The 18,962-nt window shown below is 43.8% G+C and overlaps 1 protein-coding gene across 2 annotated transcripts; it reads left to right on the forward strand.

The window, feature by feature from the left end:
* The first annotated feature begins 1,196 nt into the window (after window positions 1-1,196).
* Window positions 1,197-18,627, forward strand: wdr81 (WD repeat domain 81). 2 transcript variants are annotated; one of them, XM_037774862.1, is made up of 12 exons: window positions 1,197-1,353; window positions 3,690-4,196; window positions 5,457-9,016; window positions 9,101-9,208; window positions 9,328-9,527; window positions 10,152-10,333; window positions 10,814-10,979; window positions 11,335-11,500; window positions 12,166-12,987; window positions 13,471-13,616; window positions 13,756-13,938; window positions 16,817-18,627. In XM_037774862.1, the coding sequence occupies exons 2-12, from the start codon at window positions 3,835-3,837 to the stop codon at window positions 17,141-17,143; spliced, it is 6,222 nt and encodes a 2,073-aa protein (XP_037630790.1). In that variant the 5' UTR covers window positions 1,197-1,353; window positions 3,690-3,834; the 3' UTR covers window positions 17,144-18,627. The 2 variants fall into 2 exon arrangements, with proteins under 2 accessions (XP_037630790.1, XP_037630791.1); XM_037774863.1 differs by having other exon boundaries at window positions 1,199-1,439.
* The last annotated feature ends 335 nt before the right edge of the window (window positions 18,628-18,962 follow it).

Below are 18,962 nucleotides of genomic sequence, written 5' to 3' on the forward strand. Positions count from 1 at the left end.
CAGGTGAAATATAGAGTGATATTGTGGTTTTAGCTGACGTGTGTCACCTCACTGTTTTGAGCGATGCTCGTTCATGTCTATGTAGAGCGAGCACAAGCTCGAGCCCGACACTGACTTTCATTGACTTAACGGCCACAGATATCACTGTTAACAAGCATTTCTGATTCTTACAAACAGTCCCTTTAAGGGGAGGATATTCAATTCAAAATAGAGCGGGTATTGTGAGAAATAGGAGAGAAAACTGTAGACCTTGTGATTGCCAGTTGCAGAAATTATCAGAGCGAAAAGACATGATGGAAGAAATTAAAAGATTAGGACTAACAGGAGCAGGATTAAAGGGACTATTTGTAACTTTGTATGCGCATAGATGTAGCGTGTCGTCACACATGCGCGCTCGCATATGCACGTTCGCGTGTAGCCGCTGTACCCTCCTCTTCTGCTTGCTCGCCTTCACTCAGACAGCTCAGCTCGCTCCACCTCTAGACGTGAACGCGCGTTCACTACACACTGCAGAAGAGTTAGTTTAGCTCTGAGAATATCTAGTGAATGCACAGGGGACGTTTGTGCAGAAATAACTGCTGCAGCTCCTCCAGACCAACAGAGGTTTCCCGTGTCTTGTGAAGTGATGGAGCTCCTCAGCTAGTAACGTTGTCTTCTCGTTACCGACCGGGTGCCGGTGTCTCCTCTGCTCTCTCCGGCTGCGGGCGGAGAGAGCAGAGGAGACACACTGCAGAGCCCCGCTGCTTCAGCCTGCACTTAGGCAGGAAAAACCAACATTAGGATCAGATCTAAATCATGTTCATGGAGAGACCTTCGTCTGGTCAGCTAACATTACTGCCAAGCAGCTGAAATATAGAGTGATATTGTGGTTTTAGCTGACGTGTGTCGCCTCACTGTTTTGAGTGATGCTCGTTCAGGTATATTGAGAGCGAGCAAGCGCGAGCCTGACGCTGACTTTCGTTGATTTCACGGCCACAGGTGTCGCTGTTAAGAAGCATTTCTGAAAGTTACAAATAGTCCCTTTAAAGAATTTACTGGAGTGTAGTGGAAAAGGACAAGTATGGGAAACATCTGACATACTGAGCACTGCAGGAGTCAACTGTCTCCAGAGGATGGCAGTAGTGCAACACTAAGGATGCCAGCTGCCTTTATATATCTCACAGAAGAAGAAGCCCTGCAGCTTCAGCAGTAACAATCACATGACATGGGGCTGCTGTTGTGTCACGTGAGGTGTGTCTCTTCTTAAACATGGCTCCAACTAGCACAGAACAAAACATCATCTGACTGACTGTCTGTCTGCTGACAAGCACCAGTAAACATCAGAACAATGGAGGAAGTAACTATCGCCCCGCTGTATGTACTCTCTTTATAAAGTCACTGCAGTAGAAACTCATCATGTGTGAAACCGGCGCTGCTCAGTTAGCTTAAAGCTAGCAGAGGTGAGCTAGTTACATATCAAAACACTGTTGTTCTGTTATTACAGAGGAGTTACATTCAACCAGGAGAGCTGCTCTGGTTCAGCTCGGTGTCAGTAATGTTAGTAAATAACCTTTATGAGGGAAGTCTGCTAGTTTAAGTGAGGTATGGTAGCGTTAGCATGCTGCTAAGCTACCTGTTAGCGTTGAGTGGCCGTTACTTCCTCTTTAAAGCAAACCTATAATCATTTAACCAGAAACAGGTTGTCATTAGTGACATAACACTAAGCTTTAGCTTTAAAACAAAGCTTAAAACTGTCCTGTTTGCTGCTGCCTTTTATTAAACCAGATAATGATCTTATATACTGCACTACAGCTTTTACTCTTGTGTGTTATATTTCTATTTTAGCTTCTATCCTAGCTTTTATTGTTTTAATTATGTCTTTTGCACTTTGTTGCAATGTTCTTGAATGTTTGTGTAAAGCACTTTGAATTGCCCTGTTGCTGAAATGTGCTCTACAAGTAAAGCTGCCTTGCCTTGTCTTAGCTACATGTGTGGTTTGAAGCTTGCAGTATTTATAGTCTTGGTTTAAATGTGTCTTGATGATCTGTTTCATTCTGAAAAGTCAGCTTTTTACAAACCAACATGGCTCAGTTCAAAACATGTTGTTTCACAACAAAACTCCTCATCTCTCCTCTGACTCATCAGACACTAAAACAAAATAAAACTCTTAGTTACATACTATACATGTTTGCACAACACTGCTGAAGGTTTTGTCTATGAAATTACAGACATAACACCACCTTGTGGAAATGTCTTGAACACAGTAGAGACTCAGTAAACTTGAGGAATTGTCAATTTGGGAAATGCTCTATGATGGAGTGGTTCCTAAAATAAGATAAGATTATTTATTAGCTACATGTGTGGTTTGAAGCTTGCAGTATTTATAGGCTTGGTTTAAATGTGTCTTGATGATCTGTTTCTTTCTGAAAAGTCAGCTTTTCTTTTTACAAACTAACATGGCTCAGTTCAAAACATGTTGTTTCACAACAAAACTCCTCATCTCTCCTCTGACTCATCAGATGATTTTGCTGCCACTATACACTTCATAGTGTTGAAACACACAGAGACAGACAGAGAGAGACTGAAACCTCATCTGTCACTGGATTTAAATGAATGCCTCTGACTGCAGTACAATGCAGAAAAAATAAAATAGTGTCCAGGTCCTAACATCTGTCGTTAAAGGAATGTATAAAAATAAGACGCGTCTTCTGATTAATCTAAAAATCAGACTTTTACAGAGACATTTTTGTGTAGTACAACTTTTTGGATGTTATCTCTGCCAGACAGACAGCTAGCAGTCTAGCTAACAGAAATCCTTTCAAACTTTTAACTACTGATATTTATGACCGTTTGGGGAAGTTGTAAGTAAAGTGAGTTGTACATTTTTGCTAGTTAGCCATTGAGTAATAGTTGGCTTGTGGTTAAGTTACAGTTTAAATCACTAAACTTGAGGGCGGAAGCAGAAGGAAGTCATGTGAGCAGAGCTGAGCTCAAACTTCAGGCTCTTGGAGAAGCACCATGGAGTAGTCGTGTGCAATCACCAACATCACATCGCTCCTTCATTGCAGCAAGCAACCTACTTTTCTCCTTTTGTTGAAAATAGTGATGGGAATTACGGCTCTCTTTAGTGAGCCAGATCATTTGGCTCAGCTCACCAAGAAGAGCCGGCTCTTTCGGCTCCCAAATGGTTCTTCGTTTTACCACTTCTGCCTTTTATACTTCAGTCAAATTTAGCGCTGTTTTGACCTATGATTAGTCTGTGTGCACATATATCACCTGTAGACTGTCAGCGCACCCCACACCCCCGCCCCTCCCTGGTTGATGGTATGATCATTATCTGTCATCACCTGAGTGGTCGCACGGACGTCATTAACACAACATTCAGTCACAGTCAGTGCATGGAGTGCCTGTGGTGCGGAAGGTCGTCCTATCATTCTGCCTTGAATTAATTAAAGAAAAAAGAAAAAAACGAGAGCCGGCTCTTATCGTTCACTTAAAAGAGCCGGCTTTTTGAACCGACTTGTTCGCGACCAACACATCACTAGTCGTGTGCAATCACCAACATCACATCACTCCTTCATTGCAGCAAGCAACCTACTTATCTCCTCTGTTGAAAACAATCTGTCACTGCACAGCAATATTACTGTTAAAACACACTACAAAAGAAGCTTATCTAATTGTCTATTTCTGCTTTTCTATTATTTCCTCAGAGGGACAGGTGGAAGAGGAGATTAGGTCTGCCCTGACTTTGATGTCTTCATCCATGAATGTCTGAAAGTTGTCCTTGTGGGAGAAAGCAAGGCGTACACAGCAGGACATTGCGTGACTCTTTAACAAGCATTGGAGAGACTCACCATGGATTGGCTGATGCGTGCAGTTGAGAAAGACTTGGGGGTTGACCGGCGGCAGCAAGGCCCAGGTCCCCGTCCCAGGGAGCTCATAGCCCTTGTTCCTACGCGCTGGGTGATGGGTCTGAGGGAGAGGAGGATCATGCGCTGTGCCCGCTTTGACAGTCCCAGTGAGGCAGAAACTCGCACCTACCTTCAGTGTTCCCAGGCGAAGCTGCCTCCAGGCTGGACACGAGTGTGCATTCAGGGTCTGAGGAAAAGCAAGCTGGGCTACAGATTGGCCAGAGACCCGTGCCATCAACAAATGGAGTTCACGTCACAGGATTCTTATGTCAAAACCATGCAGTGTGTGTCGCAACATAACGTCAGGTACTATACATACTTTGATATTCTCTTATTCTATCTACTCTGTAAAATCTGGCTATGCATGTCACCTTCTGTGCTAAAACTCAAAGTAATAATATCCCTTTAAAGAAGATGTAATTCCCATGAAAATTAACTATTTGTGAACATTAATTACCCTCATCCAAAGAGCTTAAAAAAGCTTTTCTGTGATAATATCAGGTAGAGCTGAAACAATGAATTGATCAATAAGATGATCGACATTAATTTGCAACAATTTTGATAATTAACTATGTTATATTAGTATAAATTACAAGGGTGTAAATCGCAAGTTTCATCATGATACAATATTTTATTGATTCTTTGGACAACGATACAATATTTGCCGATATCACAAAGTCTGTCACAATACCATTTCGATTCAAGTCAGGGGCCTGCTGTCGATATGAGATGATATCATATGCCCATTTAACACAATCAGTTCCATTTTTATCAACTCACAAAAAGCTACTAAAATATTATTTAAAAATTGTATTACTGAGCTCCTCCACACGGTTAAATTAAAAAAAATCTATTCTTTTTAATAAAAATAATAAAAATAGACCTCCTGTTGTTCACTATAAAGTGCCACATTTCAAATTTTTAAGCGCAAATGTTTTTTATCAGTTAAGAATTTCAAAATAAGGGCGTATCTTAAAGACGATGATATGTATTGATGATTTGCATCGATATATTGGATCGTTCATCATTAAATCGATATATCGATGTATTGTTACACCCCTAATAAATTGTATCAATTTACTATCTTTGGGTACAAAACAAGGTATTTGAAGACATGACCTTTACCTTTTGGAACCTATGCATGGCCTTTTTTTTTTTACTATTTTCTGACATTTTATAGAGTAGATGATTGTTCAGAAAACAACGGTTAAATTAATCAGTAAAGAAAATAATCGTAAGTTGCAGCCCTAATATCAGGGTTCCTAGAACTTCACTTAATTGACTTGCCTTTGTGGATTCCTTTTAGTGTTTGTGTGTTTGGTTTTGTATCTAAATGAGCTTTATCCAATTGCATTGCTGTCTTCTATGGTTAGAACAGGGTTTCTCATTCACAGTTAGTGCAGTCGCTCAATCGTGCACTCTTAATAACATTAGGCGGTTCACTCTTGCTTTTAGCTTTTGGAAGTTTCCTATAGTCAGAAAGTCAAACTTAACTATTCACCTTGTTAATTGAATGAGTAGAACATATTTGAGATAGTAATTAATCATCTTTTTTCCCTTTTTCAGGAATCTGTGGCGTGACGCTCACCACAAACTCGTGCAGGCATATGCAGGAGCCAATGAGCAGATGCATGTTGCAGCCGTAGATGCAGTGCGTCATGCTTTGCAGAAGCTCTTCAATTCCACATTCATCTCATCAGACAGAGTGTCACCATCCCTCTCTCCAGCCAGAGAGAAGGAGAAGGAAAACTACTTGCCATCGAGTTCATCTTGCTTTTCCAAGTCCCAGTCAGACCATCTGTGTCCCAATGTTCTTCCTGCAGAGTGTCTGCTGGAGACGTCAGAGATGCTCTACGTGATTCTACCTTATACTCAGTATTCACTCCATGATATTGTCTCCTTCAGCCCCGCCAAGCTCGCTAACAGCCACGCCAAAGTGTTGTTCATCCTCTACCAGTTACTAATAGCACTGCAGGGCTGTCATGCAGCGGGTTTGTCTTGTGGAGAGCTCTCCCTGCAGGACATCGCTGTAGATGAGCAGCTCTGCAGCCGCCTCAAGCTCAACCTAGCCCATTATGAGGAACTGGGGACGGACGGGGATGCAAACGGCAATGTTACTGGCACACAAGTGCCAAATAGTGTCCTGCCAAGGAACAAATCATGTACGAGCCAAGAGAACAAAATACTTTGCACAGACTGCTTTGATGAGCTTAAGAAGTTGGTTCTGGACTGGGTCCATGGACGGGTCAGTAACTTCCGCTACTTGATGGAGCTGAACAGGTTAGCAGGACGGCGAGAAGGAGACCCTAATTATCACCCAGTGCTGCCTTGGGTGGTTGACTTCACTGTGCCATTTGGAAAATTCCGAGACCTCAGGAGGTCAAAGTTCAGGCTCAACAAAGGGGATAAGCAGCTGGACTTCACATACGAGATGACCAAAGAGGCTTTGGCTGCTGCGGTGGGTAATGGGGTTGGTGGAAGCGGCGTAGGTGGAGACCTCGGTGGCTCTGTTGGTGCTGGCGGTGTTGGACAGCCTGACCATCTCCATGTACCTCATCACATATCTGATGTGCTCTCAGACATCACCTACTACGTCTACAAAGCCCGGCAGACACCCAAGCCAGTGTTGTGCAGCCACGTTAGATCCCAGTGGGAGCCGAATGAATACCCAGCCAGTATGGAGCGTATGCAGGGCTGGACTCCCGACGAGTGCATTCCAGAGTTCTACACAGATCCCTCCATTTTCCGGTCAATCCACTCCGACATGCCAGACCTGGACGTGCCTTCCTGGTGCAAGTCGTGTGAGGATTTCATCGAGGTCCATCGGCGCCTTCTGGAGAGCAGAGAGGTGTCGCAGCACCTGCATCACTGGATTGATCTCACATTTGGCTACAAGCTGTCCGGTAAAGAAGCCGTCAAGGCCAAGAACGTGTGCCTGCACCTGGTGGATAACCACACCAATCTGACTACCTACGGCGTAGTTCAGCTGTTCGACCAGCCCCACCCGCCACGCTTATCTCCTTCCCAGTACGCCCCAGCAGAACCTCCTCTCCTTGGCCTTGCTGCTGTCAACGTGCCTTCTCTACACATCCCTCAAATCGACACCGCGGCCGACACCGTAGATGGATTGGTGCCAGAGTCCACGGGGTGTGAGTCCAGTGGCTGGACCATGGTAGACAGAGATGAAGAGCTTGAACAAGGTATGGAAGCCCTGGACTCGTTAGCGTCCGCTGGCTCATCCAGCTCGGCGTCCTGCTCCGTGCCAATGCCGAGCGTCAGCACGGCGGGAGGAAAGATGGGAGGAGATCACACAGCACTTACTGTATCCCAGTCCCCGAGTTCATTCCCTGGCGATTTTGCAAGCGGCTTAGGCCCTGGATTACGCAGTGCCATGTTACAAAGAGGCGGGCCAACGAACAAAAAGCACGGGGAGGGGAGTGTGACTGCCACCAATGCAGAGGAAATCAAGATCGCCCTCCCTGAAGGCTTCAACCCACTGCAGCCTTTGGATGAGCTGGAGAAGTTGAACAATTTCCTGGTGAAGAGTCTACACGCTGAAGTATGGCATCCCGCAGGATCTACCGACTGCACAAGAGGCGGTGTCATAATTGAATCTCTACCCTCTCTTACACAGCTCTACCAAAGAGACATGCAGGCCCTTGGTGTTCTCATCGCTGAGATATTCCTCCCCTCTAAACTGAGAGGACTGAAACCTGGCACCCCCCTGAGACAGCGTTTCCAAGCTGTCATGAAGCTCTGTTCTGCCAGCCTCCGTGATGTCCCACTGTCTTTGCATCATGCTCTCGAGACACTGCTGCTAATGGAGAGGCACTCTGGGATAGCACACAGAGAAGTACCAGATTGCCCTCGTCCACTCCTTTTTGAATATGAACCCATCTGCGATGGTCTCCCTCCCCCAAACCCCTGCAGGTTATTGAACTCAATCATCACCCCCTTTCCTTTCCCGCCCTATTTTGCTGCACTTCATGATTTTATCTTTTCCTACCACACCAAGATAGAGAGCACGTGTAGTCTTCAAGGACGAGATGTTGTCTTTCACCTGTGGCAGCAGCTTGAGACACTGTTGCGGGGCAACGTCACAGCTGAGGGTCTTGAGATTCTCTTGCCCTTCATTCTAGCCCTCATGCTTGAGGAGTCCACTGCGGTTTATGCTGCTTGGTACCTTTTCGAGCCCATCTCCAGAGTGCTGGGTCCCAGGAATGCAAACAAGTACTTACAGAAGCCACTGATCAACGTTTATGAAAACCCTCACTGCCTGCGAGGTCGCTTCTACCTCTACACCGACTGTTTCATTCTGCAGCTGATCGTGAGGCTGGGCCTGCAGGCCTTTCTGTCCAGCCTGCTCCCCCATGTGCTGCAGGTCATGACTGGCTTTGAAAGCAGCATGTCAGGCTCTGGCGGGGAAGCTTGCAAAGGGCTGAGGGGCGGCACGTGTAATCTAGGAGAGGAAGAGGAAGAGGACTTTCAGTGTGGCGAGGTGCGGCCGTCGTCTGGGTCCGTTAGCGGGAATATGGGAGGTGGTACTGGTGCCAGCGGAGGAGTCGGGGTGGCGGGAGAGACGGGGATGGTCGATTACTCCTCTGGCATCAGTCTCAATGACCAAGTGTTCCTCTCAGAGGCAGAGGACTTTCAGAATGGGTTCTATGTCAACAGTGGAGCAGCTGCTGGGAAACAGCAGAGCCAGAACTCTGCAGCCAAGGATCAAGACCAGGAGTCTCTAAGCGTGGGGAAACTAAGCGACAAAAGCAGCACAAGTGAGCTCTCACTGGGCGACGGAGACTCAATGCGGGACCGAGCCAGCCTCAAATCAGCCGACAGCAGCCAGGACCTGAAACACGCCAGCGAGGGAGAGGAGGGAGGAGAGCTGGAGGAAGAGGAGGTGACTGAGACTAATGAGGGCACAGACGACCCGACTGCTGCCAACCTGGAGCTCACACTCTCTGGTTGCACAGACGCTTCAGGAGCTACAGTTGCCACTCTGGAGGGCGAGTTTGTGAATGGAATGGCACTGGAGGAGACTGAAAAAGGCATTGTGGGAGAGCAGGAGGAGGATGACCATGATTCCTCAGAAGAATCTGGGGAGAAAGAACAAAAGATTCTTCTAGGTGAGTGAATCATTGAGGTTTATGTATATTATTTGGTTATTATCTGATAATATCTAATGATTTTAATCATGTCTCCCCACACAGATACAGTCTGCAAAACAGTTCGGTGGCTGTCGGCAAAGCTTGGACCAACAGTGGCATCTCGATACGTAGCCAGAAACTTGCTGCGATTGCTCACAAATTGTTACATTGGTACGTAAATTTTTACCATGAAAAGTTCCATTGCCTCATTTATACATTTTATATTTTGCCATTAGACAAAAATCGATGACTGCTTCACCCCTTTCCCTCCTCATGTTCTCTGCCTGCAGGGCTTGAGAAACACCAGTTTGTGGCCGTCGCATCTGAGGAGAGCAGTCTGGAGAGTGTGGGAATGGGCAGCGTGTATGAGAAGAAACCTGTCGTTGGTGACCAGACGGCAGGGCCTGTATTGGACTGTCTCATCTACATCGCTCAGCTTTATGGAGAGCCTGTACTCACTTACCAGTACCTGCCTTATATAGGATATCTGGTAAGGCGAATGAACACTAACACACATAAAACCTGCTTTGGCCTGTTCAGATGTTTTGAAGTGGGGTTGTATGAGGTACCTATCTATAGTCAGTGTATTACCCAGAGTAGATGACGGGTAGATGACGGTCGGCACACCCCCAGTTTCTCGAAGCAGACTGGAGTTACCGCACGGAAGCAAAGCAATGCACTGCTGTGGATGGGGCCGGCAGCAAAGCATATTTTAGCCACCTAAAAGAAAGGCCCACTTAAAAAATATCTTTCGCTGGTTTACCTTGCCGTGAGACAGCTATACAGTGTGTTTCCAACGGGCAACTGAAGCTGTTATCTATGCTCTCGCCAAAGCAACCAGACTCAATTAAAAAATGTCTGACGGAAAGGTAAAGTAGTGAAAATATTCTAAATATAGCGTACACTTAAACTGACATTGATTTTTTAGGTGGGCCTTTCTTTTAGGTGGTTAAAATACGTTTTGCTGCCCTCCAAACTGGGGGCATGCCGACCAGCATCTACTGTAGGTAATACACTGACTATGGATAAGTACCTCATACAAACCCACTTACTTTTTAAGGAAACTATTCGTTAACAAAATGTGCTTTGATCTCGCAAATGTGTATGTTTCCAGGTTTCTCCACCTTCTTCGCAGCGTCTTAACACACGTAAGGAGGCGAGTCTACTCGGAGCTGTTGCACTTACACAGAAGATTATTGTCTTTCTCTCCGATACCACTCTAATGGACATGCTTATGAAGATCAACCAGGAGGTGCTCCTGCCGCTGCTGGACTTGCTCACCACCCCCCGTATGGGGTAAATAACACACACACAGCCACGCACATTTATTTTCCAGCAATGACCGGCTTGCTTTACATTATCCCGCTTATTACATGGCTACTTACTTACTTAAGAAATCAATAATTTGACACCAAAATGTTCCTCCAGGGTCAGAGATCAGAACTGCGGCCAAAGAAACGGTCTGTTATACATAGCAGTGGTTTGCTATAAAGAAATAACAGACTGTAGAATGCCGTAATTGACCCATCAGAATCAAATATCCAACAAAAGGCATGTAATAATAACTTATATTAAGCACACTATGCCAAATAGTAGAAGCATTGTAAAAAATATTGCAAATATTGAATTGCTTTTTATTGAATAAACAGTTTATTCTTTTTGAAGTGCAATTTCTTTTTAATGTTTGTGTTGAGATAAGAGTATAATCCAAAAATCATGCTACAATAGATCCGTCATTCATCCTCTGCTTGGTTGTACCCATTCTGCTGTACTCAGGTTCCCCAGCGGGGTGCAGACACGCACTGCCGTCTGTCTCAAGACACTCAGCCTGATGGCTCTCATCTGTCTGCGCATCGGGAGGGAGATGGTGCAACAGCATATGGCTGACACTCTGCGTCGGTTCTTTGCCGTTTTCTCTCTGCTGCATTCTCTGCAGCCCCAGGTATGCACATACACACACACACACACACACACACACACACACACACACAAAACACATGAAGACTGACAAGCGTGATGGCAGGTTTATTTCTAGAATGCTTTCAACAAGCAGATCTGTCTCAAGGAGCTTGACAGAGAGGCAGATGAAAATAAAAAACGAGACAGAGACTTGGAATACAAACTGTCTGACAGACAGAGGGAGAGATATAGAGTCCACACATCTGTGAGCGATGGCAGGATGTTTGTTTCTTGTTGCTTCAGATAGTTTAGAAGTTTCTTCATGTAGTTACACCTATGTCTTTTGAAAATGGAATTGGAAATACGCAGATGTGGTGATTGTGTCTCTTGCAATGTAGCTGGACAGTGCCCCTCGCAGAGTTGTGGGAGAAGTCATGGTCGTGGACGTCTGGACACCTGAAGAGTCGAATGTGACGTATGAGTTGGGGGTATTGGAGGAGCTACAGACCGTGTTTAACCCTGAGATGGCCCATGCCTCCTACATCCCCTTCTACTGCCTCATAGGTAGGAAACTACCTCATCTTGTGCCAAATTCAAAATACCCTATCCCCATCTGTGCTAAAATCAAATATATATTTTTACTAGGGCTGTCAAAGTTAACACGATAATAACACGTTAACAAAAATGCGTTTTAACACCGCTAATTTCTATAACGCATTAACGCAACCTTTTAGGTTTTAGCGGGCTCAGTAGTTTTAAAGCTAGAGTGAAGATACTTCATACTAGCTTGTCGGGAAGGAAGCTAAATAATGCTCCAAACTTAACGTTTGGGGCAAGTCATAGTCAAGTCAGCACACTGACACACTGACAGCTGTTGTTGCCTGTTGGGCTGCAGTTTGCCATGTTATGATTTGAGCATATTTTTATGCTAAATGCAGTACCTGTGAGGGTTTCTGGACAATATTTGTCATTGTTTTGTGTTGTTAATTGATTTCCAATAATAAATATATACATACATTTGCATAAAGCAGCATATTTGCCCACTCCCATGTTGATAAGAATATTAAATACTTGACAAATTTCCTCTTTAAGGTACATTTTGTGTATGTGTAAATGTGTGATTAATTTGCGATTAATCACGATTAAATATTTGAATCGATTGACAGCCCTATCAAATATATTTGTAAACTTCAGTGGTCTAAATCAGTGCTGTATTGTGATTTCCGTAGGTGACATGGCAATTCGGAAACTGGTTCCCAACCACGTGCTGGTCTGGCAGTTGGCCCAGTCCTACCATCAGAGTTTGCGCCAGGTGAGTCCAGACACAAACCTCACAGCGGCGTCAAGGGTGGAGCTGCCTCCGTCCTCCGTGGGTCTCTCCTCTGGTTTTGGCAGACGTGTTGGTTGCAACCCGTTCCCTGCACCCTCGACTTTCTACACCTCGCTGGGAGACTCTGAGTCAGGCACGTTTGGGAGCCACCTGGTAGGAAACCGCATCCAAGTGTCCCGGGACACTGATTACGATGGTAGCCCGAACCTGGGCTTGTCCAGCTCTTGGGGACGCTCCAGCCACATCACCCCCATCATCACCACTGCATCCACCTTCACCACTCCATCCGTCGGCACAGCTTCCTCCTCCTCCTGGGTGACGGGCCCCACCACAGAGGACAGCGCCCTGAAGCAGGAGCTCCCTCGCAGCGGCCGCTCCCTGCAGGGCAACTGGCTGGCCTACTGGCAGTACGAGATCGGCCTCAACCAGCAGGATCCTCATTTTGACTTCCACCAGATCCGACTGCAGAGCTTCCTGGGTCACTCGGGCCCCACAAAGTGTTTGGCGCCGCTGGCAGGAGAGGATTACTTCCTCTCCGGTAGTAAAGACAAGACTGTGAAGCTCTGGCCTCTCTATAACCACGGTGATGGAACGCAGGAGGTGGAGCCCAGGCTGACGTATAACGACCATCGAAAGTCAATCTTCTATGTTGGACAGCTAGAGGCTTCACAGGAAATAGTCAGCTGCGATGGTTCTGTGCACCTGTGGGACCAGTATACAGGTAAGAGAGACGATGCATTGCTGCTCATCTAAAACTTATAACGTTTTTTGTGTGGCTAGTTAAGCCAAGTTCACACTACACTAGGGCTGCACAATTTTGAAAAAAATATATAATTGCGATTTATTTTGACTGATATTGCAATTGCGATATGATTTTCGATATTAGAGGGAACATATTAAAATGATTATGATGTGATTTTTGTGGGGATCTGTACCAAACAAAGATGTTTTCTCGAGTCTGTAGAATATGAGGTGTAGGCCAGGACTTTAAGGTCTTAGGTAATTAGGTCTTCAAACTACGTTTCGTCACAAAAACACGCGAGAAATTCACAGCAAATGACGCGAGACCATACACGAGACACATTGCTGATGTTGTTTGTTGGCAGGTATTTACAAAATCAGGGCTAAAGTTGAATAGTGTGAACTAGACTCAAATGGGTGGAATGAAATAACTACTATTCTATGTCACTACTGTTGTCCTTAGGCAAGCAGATCCGCTCGTATGAAGCCTTGGATGGGAAGAATCCCATTACAGCTGTCACCACCATGCCAGCACCACACTGCAGCGTTGTGTTTGGCAGCGCAGATTCTATTCTCCGCTTCATCGACCCTCGCAAACCTGGACTGCAGGTAACAATTTCACTTAGCGAGCTCATTCTGCCACACAACACCCACCAATTACCTATATGTTTTTTCGAAAAAGGCCAGACTTCTACACTATAGAGTTAGTTCAGACTTGACAGTGACGAATCTTCCCCTGTGTCCCCAGCATGAATTTCGTCTGGCCTACAACAATGTGAGCGCTGGGCTCATCCGCTACCTGGCAGTGAGCCCTTCAGGGCGCACTGTGGCTGCAGGTTTCTCATCTGGCTTCATTGTTCTGCTAGACGCACGCACCGGACTAGTGCTGAAGGGTTGGCCGGCTCATGAGGGAGACATCCTCCAAATGAAGGTATACTTTGAGCGTGTGTGTTTTCTTGTCCTTATGTATAACTGAATAGGGCTGCCTCTGGGTAACATCTTAGTCAGTAGTGAATTTCTTTTGGGGCATTTTTGCCTTTTATTTAAATAGCAGGCAGTAAAGAGAAGATGCTACCTGGCCAGACTTGAACCGGGGACGTTATAATTACATGGACAAACCTGTAGGAGGCAGACCACTCATCAAGTGCATTTCTTATTACAGGATTCATTCAAAATAGTTATTTCAACTATTTGGGGACATTAGGCAAATGTTTCTCATGGGTTCAAATTATAACAATGATAACCTTGGGTAGTTTATATTAGTTTCAACGTATTTGTTGAATGCATATCTAAATGAGTGCTTTCAGAATAGTATAAAAAATTAGGTTGGTGCTGGATGCCCAACAGACTTCAGAGAAAAGAGGAGGAAGGGAAGGAATAAAATATGAAAAACTCCAAGTGGATGAATACATAATACTTTTGTATGTTTATGTATCCGTTCAGCTCGGAAGGAAAACCAAAATATCTGTGATTTCGTGGTTGTTAGGAGGAACGTGTTGCTTCTTTTGCCTTGATCAAATGGTGGCCACACACCAACTTGAACTCTTTTTACACCGCGGACCTGTATTTTCGCATGTATTTCCCAACATCAGGCTGATGTGTGGGATTAACGGTCAAGTTGTTGACTCAAGACGTGGGCCAGGGGTCACGCAGTGGGTCATGCATAAATGGGCGGCCGCTCTCTGTGCTGTATTCAAACTTTGTATTCTGCCAGATAAACTTGTAGCCAAACACAGGTGGACAGTTTTTCTAATGTGACTCCATCACGTTGTTGAGTTGTAAGCATGATGTGATTTTTGGAATAATAGAAGGGTTGTATGGGTTTGATGATCGGTATACTATCAAATATAAACATCCTATAGGCTTTTACTGTAAGGAAGATCATTTATTTCTGTTTATTTGTTGTTTTTTTTCCACAGAAAATGCTTATAAACCATTAGCCAATGTGTAGGTGTTGGTGCTTCAATCAGCAGAATCAGCGAGGTAGTGAATCACAATCAGGCTTTGTGGTAAACAGTGGAAACTTTTGGATCAGCCTGTTAATCACTTGTGTTGACTCTTTTTCTCTGAGCGACCCACATTAGATCCCTGTGTCTGACCTAAACCTCCTGGTGCGTTGTCTACTTGGACTATAGGATCATTTTATTCTGATGCTTGACCTGTTTTTTATGCAGGTTGAGAGCTCGGTGTAAAAGCGGTGTCACTGATAGTTTGCAAACTCCACATTGCCTGCCCCTGATAAAATAAAAACAAGCATTTTATTAAATGTAATTGTCTGGAAGATGAATACTGCTGTTTGCTGTGCATTCAGCCTGTAATTTAATAAATTAATTTTGTCTTAATTTAGTACTATATAGTGTAAAAACCTGAGCTATTGCATGACATCAGTACTGTCCCAAAAACAGCGGTTGTAAGAGCCTGTTACTATATTCCTTGACCACATCACATCACTCAAGCCAAAAGGTACGGCTGCTCTCTTGGAAGCTAAATATTCAAGAAGACGTTCAGCCAAGTGACTTTTATTTTGACATTCCCCAAAGGTAGTGGTGGTAGCAATACTAAGTAGTGCAGAGATGGTGAAAGTTGTACCCAGCAAGTCTGTTGTCAACAGTGCGCAAGGATGAGCAAACTTTATTTAACCCCAAATTAGGTCAAGGATTGTATCTCTAGTTTTCAAGTTTAGGCAAATATGGACACAGGTTACTCATTAGAAAGACCACAGCGGTTCTCATTGGCACATTCATATTACTCAGACTTCCCCCCTCAATTTATACTTGTATCAACCAGTTTTCAAATCTGTCTGGGAGATTAAAAACAAATCAACTTTTTATCTTATTTGAAATGCATTTTATAGTAAATAAAGATTATCAAACACATTGAACTTACTCCCAGCTGTAAGTTCTAAGTGTGTGGGTACAGGAACACTACTAGTCAAATGATTTAGTATTTTTAATTAAATCTTAAGCTACGTGCTTTAGATTAAAGTAACTGTAGACAACATGAGTATGAAATGGATATAAGTTGCCTGATTTATCTGTCTGAATATGTGCGCCACACATTTCTGTTTCAAGTATCTTTACTTTAAAAGGATCCTAATTAGTTTTCACAAATTTTGAAAAAGCATGTTGGAAGACTTAAAGCTGTTTCTCACCAGTGTGATGTGAAAATGCGGTGCGGGAATGCGAAAAAAAAAAAATATATATTCTGCATTGACAACTATGCACACCGGGTCCGGTATGTAACGTTAGCAAATGCATATCAGCTACATTACCATCTTCATCATATCCCAGCTGTTGAGTGACCTCAAGCCACATATTGTCCTTTATTAGGTTGTTGAGGTAGTAGTGTTTGTTATACATTATTGGGTGTTGAGAAGGGGACGGCCCATTGTTATTCTGACACATCAATAGTCCAAAAAATTTCCCATTGGACCGAATAAAGCTGACAGACCCCGAAAACAAGCCCATTGTTCCGAATATAAAAACTCTCCATGCAACAAACAGAAGCGCATGGCTAATTATTACGCTGAATGACAGCAATATTTGATGACATCAGTTGGAAGAAAGAATTTCATTGGTCAAACACATATTTCTGCAGGCCGAAATTCGCTGAAATCGAACTCTTTCCGAATATTTCCCCCCGCACGAATGGGTTTGCAAGCATTCATAATAATCCACAAAATCAGTTTTCATTAATTTCTGTGCACATTTTTTGGATGAGAATCTGTGCTTGGTGTGAAACGGCTTTTTCGACTGGCAACGTTTATTGGGACGTCAGTGACTTCCTTTCTTGTGTTTTTATTTTTTCAGGCTGCAGAAGGAAACTTGGTCATCAGCTCCTCCACTGACTACACACTCGCCGTGTGGAAAGACATGGAGCACAAACCTCTCCGCCAGTACAGGTCGCAGTCCGACCCCATCCACGCCTTTGACCTCTACGGTTCGGAGATCGTGACCGGAACAGTGGCTAACAAGATCGGGGTGTACTCCATGGCAGATATCTCCTTGAGCCCCGTTAGCAGCACAAAGCTGAGCTCGGAGAACTTCCGCGGCACTCTTACCAGCCTGGCGGTCCTGCCCACCAAGAGGCTCTTGCTGCTGGGCTCTGAGAATGGGGCCATCCGGTTACTGGCCTAGGGGAAAAACGGTGGCTCCTCGCTGACCTTGAAAGTGTCTTATTGCTGAAGACACCAGGTGTCTGAGCTCCCTCTGTCCCCTCTCCTGTGCTTGAGGTCAATTGTACTGGTAGGGCACTTTCTCTAAATGGCTTTTTGAATGAAGCAGCACAAGTAAAGGCATTGTACGTACAAGCTTCATGTCCACCGAATCTTGCCAATCTGGCTGCTGGCACTGAATTTGGTGAGCAAGAATAGTGTGCCACACAATTACCATTCACCATGTGTACAGTAAATCCCATGATGTTTTTAAAAAAAAAGCCTATAGATGTATAGATAGTATATAATGGGAAATTCTTATCTTGACTAGGTCAGTTATGAATCAGAAGACGCGCTCAGGAAGGTGGAACCAAACACGGTTCTCATGTAGTGTTTACACTTTCCAAATAGATGCATAACAACACCAAAAAAAAAAAAACATTGACCTCAACTTCCATTTCCCTCGATGTTAGAATACATGCGTATCCAAATGCACTGATTAAACTATGCAGTATTTGTAGATCAAATCATTTGTTTGTGTTAGCGTTTTCCTCCGTGTTTCATAAGAGTTGTTTTCACAGTTTATACGTCATGAACAATAAAAGTACACTCGCTGTTTTTGTCGACAGTCAGCGGAGACGCTTCAATCGTCGTCACCTACAAAAGTCAGTTACTGATGCACAGCCTTTATTCTACTGCACAAGAACGGCCTGAATTGTAACATTTAGATTCTCACTCAGCTTTTAAGAACTGAATGTTTTTATCCACTAATAAATTACTTGAAGTTGCTTTTGGGATTTTTAAACCGTGTTTAGAGATTCTTGATTTAGCAGTCAGAACCTGTAGCAACATTACACTGGGAGTGTATATAAAACAGGTATGCCAGTTGTTAGACGCCACTTTCTAATTTCTGACTACAAAAGCTAACATGGGAACAGTCGATGCCAAGATTAACAGTTTTGTATTTTAACATTTATATGTAACTGCATATGAATATGTTGAGAAAAAAAGGTATAAATCAATAAAAATGTGGTTTAACTTGCTACTTATTGTGTAATGCAAATGAACATACAGTAGTGGTTTTTGTTCCTTAAACCTGTCCCAAATTTCCATAAAATTCTTTATGAATCTGTCAAAGTTTTCAAAGGCCATTAGCATCAAAGCTCTCCCATTTGTATGATTTTATTGTCATGTTGTTAAACACAGTCTGCCTATTTTTCTAATGATTTGCCCAAAGCTCAAAATGCTCTGACAAGTGTACTACACCTTTTTGATATTTTGTGTTTTTTGTAAACCTGGAGTGAAAGCTCAATAATCATAAAACAACAAATTTTGTTTTGAAAAAGAAAATTTGTAGTTGATAATTGGTTACAATTGTTCCAGTATATCTCTTTGAACATTTTAAAGAAAAGTCCTTGAAAAACGCTTATTTATTAACTGGATTAATAAAAAAAAAAATTGCTTCCATGTTTTTTTGTTTGTGTTCCAGTTCTGTGTGATTCACCTGGATTCATTATGACTCCCAGCCTCTCCTGTACCGATCCTGGCTGAGTCACTAGAGCTCACATTGGACAAAGTCCCCTCTTGTGTTTGCAGACGGCCGTCATGTGATTTAGAAGATATCACTTTTGCTTAGTGGTGAAATGTCACCAAATGCAAAAAAAAAAAGTATTTGTTTTTCTTAATTTCTTTCCCTCTCTTGAGTAAGTATTGGCCACAACATATAACCACAAATTCTAGACTTCGCAGAACGGCCAAGTCTGTTCTGCGAAGTTGGTGATATATCAAAGCCAGGGGTTTCT

This window comes from Sebastes umbrosus, chromosome 7 (assembly GCF_015220745.1).
Source record: "Sebastes umbrosus isolate fSebUmb1 chromosome 7, fSebUmb1.pri, whole genome shotgun sequence".
Lineage (NCBI taxonomy): Eukaryota > Metazoa > Chordata > Actinopteri > Perciformes > Sebastidae > Sebastes > Sebastes umbrosus.